We start from the raw sequence: 20144 nt of genomic DNA, 5'->3' as shown, positions 1-20144 counted from the left end.
TTCTTCCTTGCTTTTTGCACATCCTACCATACCTTATCTGGCAAAGATGTCAAATTGCAGAAATATTCACCAGAAGGAAAAAAAAAAAAAAAGAGGTCCCAGGTCTCAAAAATTTTTTCCACATCTGAATCTTGTACACAAGATAAAACTGCTTAGTGTCCCAATGTGACTGATTCTGAAAAGCAAATAGGATTAAGTCATGTCAATGCAAGACCTATTAAAAAAAAAACAACTTGTAATATGTCTGACTTATGCCACAAAAATCCATTGATCATTAAAAAAAAAAAAAAAAGTTTACTTAGTATCCTATATTCTAGTGAGATATATTTACAATAAAGTGTTGTCTTTCCCTTCATATTTATTGTCATACATATATTTAAATTTGTCCAACCATATATTTCTTAAAATGTCTTTAGGAAAATCATGTGCTATTAATTTCTTACTTTTACAAATATTTTGTAATGTATATAAAAACCAATTGAACTGTATTTTTTGATCTTTTGTAAATTGGCTAATTTATAGCATTTTTTCCCCTTAGTGCAAGTTCAAGTTGTAGTTAGTTGTTTCAAGTTGTATTAAAAAAAAAAAAAAATTCTTTTGGCTTTTTGTCAATCACATCCATGTAGTATTATTTTGAAAATATGTATTTGGAAATTTTTTACAAATGTATATAAAATATTTAATGCTGAATAATTTGATATGTTTATCATTTTGAGTTCTTTTGATCATTTCACAGGTATGGAAATATTATATCTACAAAAGCTATCCTTGATAAGCAAACCAACAAGTGCAAAGGTAAATAATTACTTATTGCAAGTGTATATATTTCCCCACAAATTCGTTTGCTATATTGGGGGTGGGGGCTAATTTCATGCTTATCACATTTTCATATACTTTTAATTTTAAAATCATGCTCAGAATTTTTTAAAGTTTATAGCCTCTTTTTGCCTTCATATTGCTGAATATTGGACAACTGTAACTTTTATTTGTAGTAAGATTTTAAAAAATTAGTTGTAGTATTGAAATTTGAGATATATAAGTGTGTTGACATGAATACTACGATGTATGTGGTATCTTTATTCTTATGAATATTGTAGGTAGATATATAATATTTATGTATTCCTATAAATTACTTTTCTATTTGTACATAAATATAATATATTGCAGATTATCTTTGTCAATGAAAAAAACTAGTTCATTTTCAGATGGTAAAATTATATAGATATAATTTGAATTTTGTCATTATTGTGTTAAATACATTTTTCATTTAGCAAGATTTTCCAGATATGGAAAATGCTTATTGAAATGTATCAAAGCCTGAGCCTTATTACCAGATACCTAGTTAATATGTCCCAGAATATCTAAAATCAAAGCTAAAAGTAAAATTTATGAAACTACTATATTAAGATAACTAAAGTAATATTTTTTTGGAAAAATATTGCATTTAATTTATTTTATTTGTATTTCTTTATCGTGATATTATTGAATTTGTATATTCTGCTATCGTTTTTGTTTTAGGAAAATTTCATGTGTTGTTTGTGTTATAAAAGATATAGGAATAAGTGCTCAGTTGATGATACTGATTTTTGTATTTTTTTAGGTTATGGATTTGTGGATTTTGAGTCCCCTGTTGCAGCAGAGGCAGCTGTTAAGGCATTGGCCAATCAAGGGGTACAAGCCCAAATGGCTAAAGTATGTTACACACGGGTAATTCTAATAAGCTCTCTCTTTCTCTATCTTTCCCAATAACTTCTTCTATCTGCAGAATTGTATGCTCTTTCTGAATACCTTTAGTGGGACCATCTGGTGTTTGAAAAATTTTCCCCCCAATTTATGTTATGGAAGAAAGCTTTCCTCCGTAAGAGAATCCAAAGAATGTAGGTCGAGAGTTGGAGTGATAAATGGTAAAATGAATTTTCTTTCTTTTAGCTGGGAATTTTCTTTTTATTAGATTTGTTTGCATCCCTTTTATTCCACAAAATAAACTACTATTTTCAGTTTTCTATTTTTTTTTTTTTTTTTTTAGTGTGTAGTCTGCTTTAATTAATATTCTTTGCCCAAAATGAATTCATCTTTAGGCATTCGAAAATTAACTTTGTAATAATAATAACTAAATTATCAGAGTGATGAGATTAATTTTTATAAATTCATATCAATTTTTTCCTAATTTGTTAGGAAGAATACATTTTTAATAATTATATATTTAAATTTTTGAATCAAAGTTAAAAAGCGTTTGTAAAATTTGTTTTGAGCAGTGGCTTCTCATTTTCAATTATTTTGTGAGCAAACCAAAAGCAGGAAAAATTAGTATATAAAATTCTAATGTAACTAACTCATCTTAGTATTTCACAGCTGAGAAATGAAATATTAATTATGAAACTCTTAATTCCTTTTTTTAACTTCATTTTGTGTTTAATTCCAATAAATAGGTAAAAATAAATTCAGCTTTTGTGTTTTCCTTTTTCTACTTATCCTTTTCTAAACTCAACGCTATTGGTCTCATTTATCAGTGAATTTTTGTTGTAATTTCTTTTCGATTAACTCTTTAAGTCTCTTCTTACATTTCCTATTTATAATTATTTCTGTAATTTCTTTTATAAATTTGTGTGTTTTTGTATAATTTTTCCATTTTCATCTACAGCAACAAGAGCAAGATCCAACCAATCTGTACATTGCCAACTTGCCTCCATATATGACTGAAACTGAGCTGGAAGAGATGCTGACCCCTTATGGTAACGTGATTTCTACACGTATCCTCAGGGATCCAGGAATGAATTCAAGAGGTGTTGGATTTGCAAGGTAATATAGCCTTTTCAATACGGAAGTGCAAAGCAATTTTTTTAGTAGTCAACTTATAAAGTTTCTTATTGTACTGTCTTGTTGTCTTGCATACAGTCTATCTTTAAACGTTCAGCATATTTTTTTCAGAAATCAATTATTAAGTTATAAAAATTGTAACATATTAAAGCTCATTTTGCATTGTATTATTTAAAGAATACATAAAATTATCATACATTTTTTGCAATTCATAAACTGATTGCTCCTCCCCTTCTTCTTTGTAGAATGGATAATCGTGAGATGTGCGAGATGATTATTTCAAGATTTAATGGAAAAGTCTTAGCCGGTGAGTTGCATACTTCTTTCAGTGTATTATATTTTACATATGTTTTAAAATTAATTTAAAAATATCAGATGCAATATTTGCTTTTCTGTGTGAAATACGAGGGATAAATCAAGATTATTTAAATCTTATTAATACAGGACATCAGTATGTTACATTTCAGCGCACTTCTCTTCCATTTCACTTTGTCTTAATTTGAATTTTTCATAAAATGTTTTGAAATTTTCAATGGGAAATTTTTTTTACTATAAATTTAAAATCAAAGATTACTATATTAATTTTAAGTAGTTCTGTTTGAAACCTAATGAAAAGATATTTCCCCTTCCTAGGGCAAAAAGTTTTTAAATAATCACTACCAATCTTATAATACTCTTGAAGTTTGTTTAGAATCTATTGATAGTTTCACGTAATTTTAGGTTCTTGATGCAATACTGAAATGATAGAAAAATATTTACTTGTTATGATGTATTCTACTTTTACTGAAGTAAATTAATTGGTGCATTATTATTATTTTGATTTTATCTCAAGATGTGTAATATCTGTTTTCATAATGTACAGTTGTGTGTGTGGGGAGGGATGCCACCCTGATTTATTTTGCAATTGATCATCTTATGTGAAAAATAAAAATACCATTTTAAAGGTAGCAATAAATACTAAAAAGATGCTGTGCGTAAAATTTCGTAAAGGACAGTCTACAGATTTAAAGTTGTAAAAACTTTGAAATTTCACATGGCAACGTCTTTTTTTGATGTCATTAATAGATTTCCTATTGAAAAAAAATGCCCAGAGTACAATATTTTGTTAACATACCTTGATTACATCAGGAGATATTAGACATTTTCTATTAAGGGGTTATTTCCATATTTAGATGTATAACATTTTGATTTTCTCTTATTTGCTAATAGCATTTTTTATTTTTTTGCTCTTTAAAAGCATCTGTAAAGCTACAATCTACGTATCAAAATGAAATCATGTTCTCTCCTTCCTGACCCAATATTCATAGTGAAAATTCATATATTCATTGGAAGAATTGTGATAATTTTCTGCAAAGAAATATTCAAGAGCATTGAAATTTTTGGTTAAATTGTCCAAGTCTTCTTCTCCATTATGATGAAAATACTAAAATAAAAATTTATTATTTAAATGAAAAGAAATGTCAGTTTTAGTGTTAAAATTAATGTTTTACTAATTCAGATAGAAAAAAAAAATTAACTTTTTTTCTTTCACTTTATTCCTTCATTTCTTTATCAGTGTATACTATTCCTATCATCACCACTTACTACTCATAGACATGAAATTACACACCGCTTTGTTTTACAGACATGCACAGTGATGTTTTTCATTCACTGATAAATGTAAATAAGTTTTCTCAATTGGCAACTTAATGTTCTATGCAAATATCTTTTGTTTGCCAAAGATTTTATTTTATGAAATTTGAAATGTGGTATATTTATAAGGAATATTATATATAAATATAAGAATAATTATTCCTTTTGGAGGTTTTTAATAATCGAAAATTTATATTCAAACCTATTTGCTTTAACAGAATTTTAAATTAACTTTAATTTAATCAAAATGACATTGACAAATTTAGTTCTCATCAATCAGTTATATTACATGGATTAATAAAATAAAAAAGAACTACAAATTGTAATAATATATTATTGCAATTACTTATATTATTACAAAATATCAATAATAAATGTATTAATAATGCCTGAATTTTTTTTGTTCCATTTGTGATTATATAGAATATTACAAAAATTATAATTCTGACAGATTGATTTTTTGAAATTTTAGACTTGTGTAAAAAATATTGTACACTTAAAGAAACATCAATAAATTTAAACAAACAAAAATGGCCCTTTTCTTGTTAGAAAACATGAAGTTGTTATCCATAAATTATTAAGAGAAATAATTCGTCCAAATGTTTGTAGGATTTAACCATCATCATTTACAAAGTATTTACTAAGAAATACACTCATGTCCAAAATTAAGGTCACAAACATAAAATCTGCGAAAAATGAAAAACTATTCACTGTGTTGCCACGAAATTTGGCACAGAGGTACACTACAATGGAAGAAAGAATATAGACGCATAACAACATGGAAAAGATTTTAATTGGGAATTAAGAAACAGGGTATATAAAAAAAAATGTTACATTATGAATCGGAGACAAAGCATTTATCTCGGGTAAGCCTGTCTAATATGGATTGTGACCACCGTGCACTTCTATACAGGCTTACAACGAGCTTTCATACTGTTTATGAGGGTGTCAATAAATGCTTGGGGCAGCAAAGCCCATTCTTCCAAAAGCGGGGCTTTTAACTCTTGGAGGGTATTAGGAGGGGGGTTACACTGTGCAATGGCTCTTCCGAGACCATCCCAAACTTGTTCAATAGGATTAAGATCAGGAGACCTTGAGGGCCAGTCCATGTGTCGAATACCCTCCTCCTCAAGAAAATCATCGATGATCTGATCTCTGTGTGGATGCGCATTATCATCCATAAACAATGAAGTCTGGGCCAAAAGCACCCTGGAACAACCTCACATAGGCTTCAAGGATCTCATCCCTATCACGATGTGCATTGACAGTACCCGCATCGAAGACGTGCAGTGGTGTACGACTGCCCAACATTATGCCGCCCCAGACAAGGATTCCTCTGCCACCAAATCTGTTGATTTCTTTTACGTAGGAGGGATGATAGCAAGCTCCTCGCTATCTCCAGATGAAGGTTCTACGAGTGTCACTCTGTGTGGTAAATCTAGACTCATCACTGAAAAGAACACACCCCCATTCTTGCTGTGGCCAAGACTGATGTGTTCGGCACCACAACAACCGGGCTTTTCATTTGGATGCAGTCAAAGGGACGCACTCAACTGATCTCCGAGCATAAAGGGCCCTCTCTGCTAGACGTCTGTATACTGTTTGTCTGGAAATTCTTATTCCAGACGCAGCATCTAGGTCACGAGCAAGTTGAGGAGCCAATGTTAGTCTATGCCACCGTGTGCTTAATAACAAATAGCGTTCCTGTGCAAGTGTCGTTGCTCTGTGATGGCCTTAGCCGGCCTTCCTGGTTACAGTACCACTTGTTTGGAATTGAGTCCACAACCTGGATACCACTTTCAGTGCTACTTGTAACCATCGAGCCACCTCTGCTTGAGACTGCCCAGCTTCAAGCCTGCCAACGGCTCTCCATCTCAAGAAATTGTCTAAACCATTATGAGAACTCATTCTTACTGGAAACAGGTTAAATTTTTTGTTTTAATGCAATATTCACAAAATTGCAGGCAAAAATCCCAGATGTCTAAACGGTCTAATTTCAGTAGTTCCTCAAAATCTAATGCTAAACAACATTTTTTCCCACAACAAAGGTTAATATCGTGTTACTGTTCCTTCATAATATATAAAATATAATTTGTTTAAATTTTATTGGTAGCCATTTAGAATTACTTTGAAAAACCTTTTTGTGACCTTAATTTTGGACTTAAGTGTAATATTTTCCCTTTTCTATAATTTGTTATATTCTGTAAATGATATTATTTGAGCTGGTGAATAAAAATTCTAGCTTGTTACTAGGGCAAAGACTGTAGTGATTCCACATTTGAAGATAGCAGCTGTTAATAAAGCATTAAGGCAATATACCTTTTTTTTTTTTTTTTTTTTTTTTTACTTTGATTTCATATTTTTGGCCACTGATGAATTTTTTTCGATATAATTTTATATTACAACAATGTAGCAATTTGTTTCAAGGAATGTGCGATCAGTAATATTTCAATGCTAAATAAAAAACTGTCGACTTTTTGAAATTTTTTTGATTGAGACCTTAAATGTATCGATTTAAGAGTGATGAAGAAAACTTAATGTGAAGAGAAAACTACCAATAGGAATGAGTTGAAATTTTGCATATCCTTATAAAATTGTCTTGCCTTTTGATTTAAGCCAAAATTTAAGGGTGTTGCAATTTAAAAATTTTTATTCTTAATTTTGTAAATTTTTTAGCATAATTTTTTGCTTTGTTAATATGTATGCAAAATGCATAGAATACATTATATTTTAATAACAAAAAGATTTTAGGTCAATAATTTTATAAGATGTAAATAAAAATTCAAAATTTAATTTTAACATTAAAAAGCCAAAATTTTGGTAGCTCACAATTTCGAAACGGAAAGACTTACATTAATAAAACTTGGTTTCCATAAATAACTTTTGAAGTAATTTTAAATTTTGATGAAAAAAAATGGGTATTGACATTGAATATCTTGAAGTTCGTTCTTATTGCAATATTTAGATGGTCTCTTATGAAATTTGTAGTTAAAGAAATCTTTAAGAGTATATTAAACACTTTCAAATGACATCTTTTTTATGAATGATGGAAAAATGACAATTTTATGATGAACGATGCCAGAATAAGGCTTGATGGCTATTCTTTTCTCCCCCCCGTCATGACTGCACTTTACCTTACTATTTGGAATGTTTGTAGGTTTTTTAAAAAAATAAAAGATGTAGCTAATTATTATGAGAAAAGATTTATTATAGTCTTAAGATACTAATATTTTATTATTTAATTAATTTGATATTTAATTAATATTGCTTTAATTTTTTTCTAGTGATTTGTTATACAAGAAGGGTTAGCATCATATAGAATGATTGAATTTTCTGTATTATGAAAGTTTCTTATAGTATTGTTTTACTCTATGTTGATAAAAAAATTTGAGCATAGTGCCCGTTTTAATATTTGTTAGCAAAATTGCACAATTTCTGTACAGCAGAATGTATGATTTCGTTTTTTAATTTAAGCTTGACTTAGTTCTGCCACACTTTACAAGCTCGGTTCAGTCTTTCTTTCCATTTATTAGTGAAACTGTAATGCCATTGGATTGGAAGTAGTTATTCAATTTTTGATATATTTCAATGCTCACAGATGTTCACATCTTTAAATTTATTGGCATTAATTCTGGTATTTTCAATTTTTAAAATTTGGAAGTTTCTGCTTCCCCCTGTTCCCCAAAGTTTTTAGAAACAAATAACATTTTTAATTGATGATAACCGAAATATAAACAAAAGAGTATTTGATTAATTAGTTTTTTTTAAATATTTTTTATGGAAAATATTTAAAAATGGAGAAAACAGCCATATATATTATAGAAAAAAAAAAACAGTTTCTATGTCATTTATAATTGTATATTGTATATCATTTCACAATATTTTTAGCAAAATTCTCTGATAAGATTTTGTATTTATTGTACATTGTTTAAATCTTGTATATATTTTATCTAAAAGTTAAATGAGCATGTTGATTTATGATTATTAAAATGTCTGATTGATTGTATTTCAGGTTGCAAGGAGGCTTTGTTGGTTAAATTTGCAGATGGTGGTAACAAGAGGAGAAATCAGTTCAAGAGCCAGGAACAAAGGCTGTGGCCAGAGAGAGCAGAGGTACCCCTCCCCCTTTCATTTCTTTTTCTAATGAATTCTTCAGTCAAATAATACAAAATAATGATTTAATAAGTTTTGCTAGTATTTGCAATATGTTTTCATCTTTATTCAATTTAAACAATAAACTTTTTTTTAAATGTGAACAGGGGTGTTTGTGCTCCGGGGAAACCCCGGAATTCCGGGGATTTTAAACTTCGATACCCGGAAATTCCGGGGATCGTCGTTCAAAAGGAAGTAGGAATAATAATGAATTATTTATTTTGATCTGGGCAATTTTGTTTGCTTTGAAAGCAGAAAACGCAAGGTCAGTGTGTGTAGTGAAAACTTTTCCTTTCTTTCTCCAAAGGCAGTGATAATGCGTGAAAAGGGGAAAAAAACTTCTTTTTTGTTCTTTCCTTATTGCGAGTTATGACTCATTCCCCCGGTTCTCGGACATTCTCTTCTGGATTCTTTTCGGCAAGTAGGCGCGGCAGAAAAAAAAGGGAGAGACTTCGTTCGACCAGATGTGCGATCACGTGACCTGGGTTCAAAGGTCTTAATTTTGCAAAATTAATGGTTATTAATTTTGCAAAAAAAGTAATTCATTGAACTTTTATAATTAGGTCATTCAATACTTCATAATCGTAATTTTTCATTTCTCTCCCCCCCCTTCTCGAAACTCCAAAATGTCGATAGTAAGTCCGTAAAAGTTTCAGGGGATTTTTTGGGGTCCCACAAACACCCCTGTGTGAACAAATTTAAATTTCAGAGCTAACATCAGCCAAATAAATAAAAGCAATTCTTTTGTGAAATACTTTGCATTTCTTCTCTTTTACCATTATTTAAGTTGCCTAAATTAACAGTGATTAATTTAATATATGATGTAAATTAAATGTTAATAATTTAAATTTTTTTTTTGAATTTAACTAATTTTTTGTACCTACTCAGAACATTTAATATAATATTTTTTAATGTGATTTGTTGTTTTATCTTTGTTTTTTAAAAAAAGCACCTTTTTATTTGAAAACTTTAATAAGGTGACAAAGGTTTTAAATACTCTTAATTTTGTCCTAGCAGTGAAATTTTAGTTAGGTCAAGAGGCTGTGTTTGTATGGAGGAGGACAAGCTTACAATATTTAAGGCATTCACCGAGAGAATTGGAATATTGCTTGCATGGATTGCTTGTGAATGAATTGGCTTAAATAGATGAGTAGAATAAACTGAATAATGTGGAGTGCCACAAATCCATTTGCCTTGTAATGGAGTGAATGTGTTTTTCAATTCAAAGAAATTTGCAAATTTTTTTAATTCCCTTAAAAAAAAAAATAGCTAAATTTTTAGAAAGGGCAGAGAATTCTCATAGGTCAAATTATTTTTTAGATGCTGTCAGTTTATTCATGGTTATTGGTTTTGTGCGTTCTTGGCATGCAATGTAAATTATGAATTTTTAAGTAATTGCTTGTATCTCTTTGCTCTCTTGTAGCATTTTGTTAGCCATTCTGTTGATTACTAAAACAATTTAGGAATGGGGTGGGGCTTCTTTCCCACTCTTTATAGAAGTTGATGGTGTCAGAGGTTGTGATTGTATTTTTTTTCAGTAGTTCCAGAAAATAGTTAAATGCATGATATTGTATAGATTGGCAGACTTTGTTAATAAATCCTTTGGTGGTTTTAGCAAAAACACTTTCCCTGTTTATAAATTCATGAATAATATCTTATTCTTAGCTTCAGATTACATGATTGCTCTAATCAAGTCACAGCTTATTGGAATGCGAGTTCAATATATATATATATATATATATATATATATATATATATATATATATATATATATATATATATATATATATATATATATATAATATTATAAGTTGGTTAAGAAAATAAGGCATCACAATGTGTCATTTATAAAAATAGAATTGTTATAATATTTTTAATTGCCAATATTTTAAGGACAAGCTACATCTTCAGTATACCAGCTTCCATTTGAGTGTAATTTATGTATGGATTGGAGTACATAAGACTTGACTTTTAATGAAATGTTTCAGTGACCTAACTTCCAAGTGGAATTCCAAATAATTGTTGGAATAATAATTATTAAAGTTGAATAATAATAATAATTACAAAGACCATGGTGGAAAAATCTGTCCAATTTTATTCTAAAAGTCTTTTGGGTCCTTATTAATTATTGGTATTGATTGCCTCTGATTTGTTGTTTTTTCAAAGCTTAGATATCAGGTTTGAATTAAAAAGTGTTTTTACATCAGAGTTAGGGTTTAGTTACCTGAGACAACAGTAGTCTTGTTCTTAAGCTGTAAAAATCTTTGAACCTGACAGAATTAAGCCAAAATCATACTATGGTTTAGTTGATGGATATGTTTTAAGCATTAAGTATTCCTTCCATAAATGTAACATGGCTGCCCAAAACATTTCAACTAATTTATGAAACACAAATAATTTGACATTATAGTGATGAGGGTATAAAAAATCTAATGATCACACTAAGAAATCTAAGTGTAATGTTTGAAAAGTAGTTTCTTTTTTATTTTAATTCGTTATAAATTTAAAAAAAAAAAATGTTTTCATCTTGTAAGAAAAAAATAACCTGATTCTGATTTTCTTCTGGGGGGGGATTGTAAGTTTGCATTTAATTTTTCTACGTGTTTGTTTTGATTATTTGACATACGAATAATGCCAGTTACTGCAGTATTAGTCATCAACCATTGTTGAATATTGTGATTTGTTATGCTTAATTATATCTAGAAGAATATTTTATTAAATTTATGATTTATTTATTGGTGATTATAACTTTGATGGGGGGGCACAGAAAGATTATTTGTTTCACACTTATATGATTTGAATATTGTTTTTCAATATTGAATATAGTCCATGCATATTTTATGATAAAAAAAATGATTATCCAGGATAATTTGCAATTTTCTACAAAAATGCATATATTTCTTTATTACAAACAGATTTACTAGATAATACTTTGATCACAAGAATGCTATTTAATAAATATAAAGGCTACACCCAATCTTTTATTGTTCTGTAATAAATTATAACTTTCGAGTTATAATTTATGAATATTCAAATGAAATGAGAATGAATTTTAATATATATATATATATCTCTCTCTCTATATATATAATGCCATATCTGATAATTAAATTTTATTCCAGGGCATTCAGTTGTATGACCAGAGTGGTCTAAACCAGAATGGGTAAGTTGATCATTAGCTGTTATTTTTTAAGAAATTTTTATTTGTTTTATTTTAAAGTATTTTTTATCTTATGTGCAATGTGGATTAAATAATAAATGCTGTTTTACTTAATAATTACTAAGAAAGGGAAATATTTTTTAGAAATTTGAGTTATTTATTTGAATACTTTGCAGTGTATGTTTTTGAATAATCATATTGCAATTACTTAATAACTTATCTGTTTTATGACTAGGAGTTATATCCTTAAAAAGTATGCAAAGTTGAAATCAATCTACTTTTTTTAAATATAAATTTAATTTAATCTGTGCTAGATAGGTTATTAATCATGTTGTAGTGAATAAGTTTTTTAGACTGGTGTACTTAAAAGTAGTGTATTTTCAGACCCGATTTTGTATTGTGTAGCTGCAAAATGAACTATTAACTTTTTATATCAAGTTATATTCATGTTTTTCATTCTGCAAATGGATTAAAAGTGTTTTTTAAGCCAGAATTAGATTTCTAAACACTGATAATTTTGTATACATTTCTACATTATGTTTGTATGCAAAACAATCTTTTTTTCTCTCTTATTTCTGTTGTCAGATCCAGTTTACCGAACATTTATAATATATTAAAACTATTTTACTTGGTGACTGGTGATGATATGAATAACGATTTAATATAAATTTAAAAAACTATCCTTTCATTCTTCAGGCTGGCTTCCCAGGTGCTGAGCCCTCTGGGCGGTGGAGCCGCCTTCCCACGTCCTTATTCAAGTCCTGTCTCTCCTTTCCCGCTGCAACCAAATGCTGCTGCAGCTTGGATGCACCACCCTCAACAGTACATTCTGCAGCAATCTTTACCTCCTGTAAGTACTTTATCTGTGTGTAGTTAAGCACTTTATCTATGTATATGTTTTCAGATTTTAATTTTATTTTAGAAACTTGGAAATTTTTACTTTACTGATTGTTACTAGTTACTTTTACTGACTGTATTAAATAATAATAAAGTCTTGACCCAAATCAACTGAAAGTTTTTTTTTTTTTTTTTTTTAAAGTTATGCATATGAGAGCAAAACAAAAATTATGTAGCTAGTTTTAAAATTTATTCTCATTTTGATAAGAGTAGTGGGCTTTTCTCATTTGCTTTTATTGATTTGTCTCAAAAGATACAACATTAAAAGCTATTCTTTAGTAGAAATGTGAAAATATTTTGTATGAGGTAATGATTAGAAGCAAGTAATTTTAGTTCATCATTTAGAAATTATCTATATTTGCTGAAATAAATGAGAAAAAAAAATGATTATCTAAAGCATATAACCCAATTTATTAAAATATAGTAAAGAATATATCATAAATAATACCTGTAAGTATATTTGTTCAGTATAGAAAGAGTTATAAGTGTTTTTTTTTTATATCTTATTGTGAAACATTTTGAAATGGAAAATGATGCAGTTTAATTCAGTGGAAAGTACAGAAAGTCATGGAAAACAAAATATTCAGAAAAATGTAGTAGTGTGTTGTTTATAGAAGTAACAAGTATACTAACCAGCATTCTGATTTTTCTTCCTCCTTCTTATTTCAAGCTTTCATATAAAACATTGAACTTAATAAAAACATCTTTCCTCTCCCTATAGCAGATGATTTCTTCCTCCTTGGATCCTCTGCACTACGGAGCCTTGATGCCTCAGATCACTGCTCATTTATCGCAGCTGCAGCTCTCAGGAACTTCGGTATGATAAAACTCTCCACACACATATTTATAAGAAATTTTGTTAGATCTGTAAACGTATATTGAATTTTTAATGTATTTCTGGTACAATAAGAATTCAATATATTGCCAAACTCAGTTGAAGTAATATTTTTACATTATTTCAATTGAAATAATTTCTTTTTAGAAGATTTTGTCATGACTATGACCCTTATTGAAAGCCACTTCTTAAAATTTTAAAACTGTATGCATATTATAAAATTAAGAAAGTTAGTATATTTTTGACAGTGACTAAAAATATATTTAATTTTTATAGTAAAATAACTAATAAAAAATGTTGTTTTATTTTTGTTATGTTAAAATGTGCTGGATGATTTAGAAAATTCTAAATATTTTCGTATTTGGAAGGGAATCAAAAATGGCTGTATAAACGCATTATCTATATTTTATTAGTATTTAAGGCTAAGCAGTTGGTCATTCCATCTTGTAGGTGCATAAATTGCTTCTTTTGTGCAACTGTTTTCCAGTAGCATTTCATTTTTAGAATTTACCAGTTGTTAAAAAAATGGAAAGTAAATTGAGACCTTTTAAAATAAGTAATAATTTTAAACTTAACTTTTTTTAGAAGCTAAACTCTTCATAAACATTATTTTAAAGGAAGGATCAAGTATTGAATATGCATTTAGAATTTGGCTTAAAAACTTCAAGAAAATAATTAAATTTTTTTCTTTTGAAAATTCTTTACATTTTATTTTATTACTTTATTTTTTTAAATCTAAAAACACTTTACCTTTGTGATAATTGCCAAAATTCTAGTTTTTAATCAGTATTGAAGTTGAGGTCAGTCAAATTGTATGATCATCAAATTGATTTTTCCCATTTTAAAAAGGTGAAATTGCTTGGACAAATTTATCTTTATAAAATAGTGTGCCGATTGCTGTTGTGGAATATATGGAACTAGATTTTTAATGTTTTTCCAATTCCGAACTACTGGAGAAATGCCCTCATGATAATAACCAAAAATCCAATGGAGTAATAATAAATAATTTGATAAGATATCATGCTCCAAGGAATAAATTTGTTAAGTCAGATGCCATGACCTATTATATTGTGAAAAGTTAAGAAGGATCATTCCTGTATAATGAGAAAAGTGTTCTTTACTTCATGAAAATTCACTTAATCTAGATATTAGGATTTTTGTTTCCTTGACATCAGCTTTGTGGCTTTAGTATCTTTTTGTTAATCCATTTATATTAACAATTCTCAGTCTTCATTTAAGTGTTATTTGTTAAGAAACAGATTGTTCTTATTTTTGATTAGTTATGATAAGTTGAAAGTAGCACATATAAAATTTCTCATTGTTTTATTTCCTGCATTCTAGTATGTGGCTGGTGCTCCCCATGCCTACACTGGCACTCCCCCTGCTCCCCTCTATCCCCAGGCAGCCCACATCCAGGTACAGCCTTTGCCCGCCCTTGAAGTAAGTACATAACTAACTAATCAAATAAGTTTTCTTTAATAAATTCATTAATTGCTTTTATTATTGTTAAATATCAAATTTTTATTATTTTTTTTATCAAATTTGATTATATTTTATTTATCATATGTAATTTGTTTCTGAATTCAATTTTTATTTCATTATATGGTTACCATTTTATTTGTTAGTTTTTAGATATTTTTCATAAACATATTTTCCATTTGGAGAAAACTGGACTACTTTGAACTGTCAACAGCTTTTATGTTATTTGGATGCTGCCATTTCTCTATCCTTCAAATCTGCTAAGCAGTTGGACTCAACATCATCATCATATTTAATATCAGTTTTGAATCTTGCTTTTCAGAACTTTTCCTTGCAGTACCACATCACACTGCCTTCATTTCTATATTTCATTTATATTCTTAAATTAAAACAATTACTTATATTCTGACTGATTTTTTATATAATGCCTATATTATTTTGAAAGGTAGATGGAACATAATATTCTTCCGTTTCCATTTTGAAGTTTAATTTGATAAGTGTGCAGTAGTAGGGTTTTTTTTTTTTTTTTCTTTAAGCCACAATTTTAATTTTGACAGTCACTCCTCAAATATTCCAGAAGTCATCTATATCTTTGTAATCCACATATTACTTTTTGAGGCTGAAACATCCTATGTTTTTATTTTCTCTGATTATTAAATATATTCATTTTTCTATCCTGATCGTATTAACACATCACAGAAAATATTCTTTGTTTGTTATCTTTCTTTGCAAGGCACATCCATTTTCTGTTTGTCATCTATGCGATTCCTTCCTAAATATAATGAAAAAGCAATTGAAATTCCTTTGTTTGAGGATTTCTTTTAAAATTGGTTTGGTTAAATTTTGTTGAAACTTTGGTTAATTGAAAGTACCACAATATTTTAAAATAATTTTCATTTTATAAAAAAAAATCTTTTTTAATATGGTGAATAACTTGCTTGTAAATGTTTTTCAAAATCAAAATTCTGTTAAAAAATTGATTATATAGAAAATTTTTGGCTTAATAAAAGTTTTTTGAATAGAACATTTCATTACTATCTTCTAAAAATATTTTCAGGGAAAAACTATGTAATGTTCATATTTTTGATGATATTTTTAATGATATATCAGACTCTTTGGTTGATTGGTATTTTTTATTACTTTGCAATTTGGTAAAAAGTTTACTGTTCTCAAACTTTTAGATTTTTTTTTGGGATAAATTAGAGCATTTTGATTTGCTTAGAATTTTTTTTAATACTTTGAGAAGGTAGGTTTGTATGCATAAACCTACTAAATGAAGTCAAATCCCATGATGTTATAATGTCATTAAAAATGTGGGTATTTTGAAACAGCTTTCAATCTTTTGCAATAAAATGGTTTCCTGTTTGTGGCCCTCATTTATTGTGGATAGACAATCATTCTTCTTTGTCTTTCAGTAATGAGGGAGGGAATTATATTAAGTATTTGATGAAACAATACAACCCTTTAAATTCTTACAATAATTAAAACTGTTATTGAAAATTATGCAAAAGTTAAAAATTGCCAGAACTCAAAGGAACAGTGCAACTAAATTAGTATCATTATAAAGACACTTTTAAAATTATATTAAAATTACTTTATTAAATGATTTTTAAAATAATCATGGAAAACTCGAATCTTGCTGAGTTTTTTTTTTAACTTTTCATCACTGTTTTTTTTTTTTTTTTTAAATTTATATGTTTATGTGATTTAAAGAAATTTTCTTCTGTAAATATTATGCATATAAATTTCCTAATTGTGTAGTTAATAAATATAAATTTTTCTTCAGGATCCAATGAGTGCTGCTGCAGCTGCCGTTCCAAATAATGGAGCTGCTCTGGCCAACGAAGATCCCAACATATATCAGCAACATTACAACCAGTCCAAGTGAAAAGACTCAGGGTAACTAGTGTTTCTTAAATATCTGAATTAGCTTTTGATTAGCTTGTGTTAATTAATGAATTTTTTATTTAAATCATATTGGAAGTATATCAGCTAATCCATGTAAGTATTGAGTATACTTTACTAACATATTTTACTTTTTTATTCATATGCAGTTAAATCTAAAAAGAGCATTTGTAAATTGCATCTTGTTTTATTTTTGTGCATCTGGTTATGGATTGAAATAATGAGAGATGAATACTTAGCATGACATACTCAGAATTGTACTTTCTTTTTCTTGTCAAATTTTATTGTTGACAGCCATTTATATGAATCACAACTAACTTTGGGCACTTCTCCATCTCTTTCGAATATTTTCTTTTTTTACTGGTAAATCCATTTGTTCAGCATTTTTTAAAAATCAGCTTTTTTTTGTTTTACAAAGCATGAGGGGGGGGGGGGGGTCCTTCAAATTTTTCTAATGCACTTTTATTTTTTAGGTTTCCTGAACTATTTGACAGCACTTCCATGTGGATGGATCCCTCTATATCAAAGTGTTGATGGACTGACTTCATGCGAAGTTTCTAGAGAATATTTTTATTTTAATATTGATCCAACACGAAAACAAATACAAAAACAAATAAACAAAGATATTTTTTAAGCCCAATGTTATTTCTGGAGATTCTCTACACGACACCCGTTTGTCAGTTGTTGACTAAGTTTCTGCAACCATGGATCTTTTAACTTGAGCCGAAGGACAATTACTACGGCTTTTATAGAATTCCCGTATCCCCCAATTCTTTTTTTTTTTTATTGTGTATATGTGTGCGCATCAAGAGCCTCGTCCTGAGAAGAAAATAAAAGCATTTTGGTGGAAGATTCCAAGATTTTTTTTCTTTTTTTCTTCCTCTAATTAAAAAAAAAAAATCAATGTGAACGTATAGTGTGCTTTGTCCGAAAAAAAAAAAAGTAGTTTTAGATTTTACTCGTAGGATGTAAACTTCGTAGAATATGTCATGCTTTTTGTGCATCGTGAGAAGTGGACCCATCTGTGGATGAAGAGACATCATTTCCCTGCTCAGCAACATCATTCTATGGATGGACATATTTTAAAATGTTGACAGTGCCCAGATTGGGTTGCTTCTCAAGCTGGGCAGATGGAGCCCTTCCACCCCATTTCCTGGACGCTGTAGTGCCACTTCCCTGTTGAAGCGGCATCTCCTGCGATGCAGGGGGGAATGCAAGAAAACGTCAAATCTTGTGGATCTGTGCCTTTTTTATGACCTGCCTCCGTTTCTTGTGTGAGCTATTTTTTCCTTTTGTGCTGTCCCCTATCCCCTCCTCCCCTTCTCTGAACATCCGATCAACAGCACTTTCATCCGGAACTTTTCTGGGAGGGAGTACTCTGGCGTGTATAGTAAAATATTTTTTAAAAAAGAAATCTATTGAGCTCTGTTTCTCCTAAAGAAAATTCTTGTTTTCTGAGCAGATGATAAATTTATTATTAATTCAATCTGGATGTTGTTTGTGTATATGTGATTTTTTTTCCCCTCTTGATTGTTTTTGATCTATTGTCATATTCCTCATAATCTAATTTATATTCTTTTGTACAGATGTATCTTTTATGGTTTCTTTTTAATTTATTTGATGGAAAAAAATTTATTTAAGAGTGTTTCTCAAACTCCAAATGATCAGTCTTCCAAACTCAATTTTTTTAAAAGGTTTTTCTATTAAAAATGCCTTTGAGCGAAGTAGATTAATTAAAGTGAAAACAAGCTGCTACCAATAGCATAGTTTTGCCTTAAAAGTACTTGTGCAACCGAGCTTTTCTGCCTTCTTTCGCTTCCCAACCTTTCAATTCCCATTAAATTATTTTTTTATTGTCTGGTGTCTAACTGCATTTTGAGGAACTTTCTGTGTTGATGCATAATCTTTGTTTTGTATACTAATTTATTATGTATTTGAATGAGGTGCCTTTTATTTTTTTTTTGTTTTAAATGTGAAATCATTTACTCTTCCACCCTCAACAGATGAAATCAGTTCCTATTCGGTTGTTCTTCTAGGGGATATGAATAAATTTTAACTCAACTTATTAAACAATGAGCAATAACGAAATGTTAAAAAGTAGATAAATTTTTATTATTGCTAGGGAAAATAAAAACTTGACTTTATATGCTATATAGAAACATGTTAACGATTCGAGCACGTACGTAAGGAAAAAACAAACTATTTTTGGGGTTTTATATACAGGGTTTAAAATTTTTTATTTTCATGCCTGTTGACTATTTTTAATATTCATCAGTTGAAAAGTGATGCAATAAAAATTGTTTTTTATATTTCCACCAACGAGATCCAACTAATACTGTACTTAGAAAATACTACTGTTAAATTTTCTTGTATAATGTCTTTATTTTTTTAAAATGAAGCACTGATTGACATTCCTGAATTTTTGTACGAAAAACAATTCTTAATCCGTAGTTAATTAGATCGTCTGAATAGAGTAGCTGTTTTCAGGCTTTTGTCTTTGGTTTTTATCTCAACATTCCACCGTGTGTTAACGAGACATTCGTAACTCAGTGCAGAATGCTAGATTTGTACTGCCTGTATCAAACGAATCATATCGTTGCCTTATTTATTAAGCTTAGTAAATGAATAACTCAATGGTTGGTGACTGTCCACCTTCATTATTTCCACAATGGAAATTTTTAAAATACTCAATTTATGGGGTTAAAAAAAAGGGAAAGAAATTTAGAATTTCTCTTTATGCAGCATTTAAGTAATTTTATATATTTTAACATTGTCCAAATAATTTATATTATTGATACAACAATGAGCTAATATTTACAAGAGAGTGAATATTTCAGTTGACTGAATGTTCTGTTACTGCTTAATTTGGAATTCAAGGTACTTACTGTTAGCTTTGGTAAGTAAGCAGAAACATTCCAAATGTGTTGACGGTTGTCTCGTTAATGCACTGTCAACATATTCCACTGCTTCCGAAGAAATAGATGTGTTGCTACAAGACCAAAGTTTTGCTTTTCCTTCCTTTTGAATGTTCTGTGTGATTTTAAGTTGTGATGCATTCTGAAATAAAATCTAAATTACCTGCACACTTTCTTCTGTGTTCTGTCTTATTTTATCTTTGTCGCATTCAGCAGTTATTTTTATCCAATTGCACATATGATGTTACTCAATAGAAAGAAAACTGAATAGAATTAAATAGCAGCTGTACTCATATACTTTGAACATGAATCATTAATAACTCATTTTGAAAAGACAAAAGAAATCGCATGG

At 29.0% G+C, this 20144-nt stretch overlaps 1 protein-coding gene across 4 annotated transcripts in view; it reads left to right on the top strand.

Moving 5' to 3' along the window:
* LOC129965555 (RNA-binding motif, single-stranded-interacting protein 2-like) overlaps positions 1-19962 on the top strand; it is a 59605-nt gene extending 39643 nt beyond the window's left edge. Inside the window, exons 6-16 of one of the 4 annotated variants that reach the window (XM_056079549.1) lie at positions 737-795; positions 1601-1707; positions 2642-2799; positions 3063-3124; positions 8462-8562; positions 11724-11764; positions 12458-12611; positions 13383-13475; positions 14835-14933; positions 16759-16871; positions 17351-19962. In XM_056079549.1, coding sequence (XP_055935524.1) covers positions 737-795; positions 1601-1707; positions 2642-2799; positions 3063-3124; positions 8462-8562; positions 11724-11764; positions 12458-12611; positions 13383-13475; positions 14835-14933; positions 16759-16860 — 976 coding nt within the window. In that variant the 3' untranslated portion in view covers positions 16861-16871; positions 17351-19962. Of the gene's footprint in view, positions 1-736; positions 796-1600; positions 1708-2641; positions 2800-3062; positions 3125-8461; positions 8563-11723; positions 11765-12457; positions 12612-13379; positions 13476-14834; positions 14934-16758; positions 16872-17350 lie in introns of all 4 variants that reach the window. The other 3 variants (XM_056079551.1, XM_056079548.1, XM_056079550.1) reach the window with 3 other exon arrangements.
* The last annotated feature ends 182 nt before the right edge of the window (positions 19963-20144 follow it).

Source organism: Argiope bruennichi, chromosome 4 (assembly GCF_947563725.1).
Source record: "Argiope bruennichi chromosome 4, qqArgBrue1.1, whole genome shotgun sequence".
Classification (NCBI taxonomy): domain Eukaryota; kingdom Metazoa; phylum Arthropoda; class Arachnida; order Araneae; family Araneidae; genus Argiope; species Argiope bruennichi.
The sequence above is the reverse complement of the archived record's forward strand: the minus strand, read 5'-3'. Positions and strand labels throughout refer to the sequence as shown.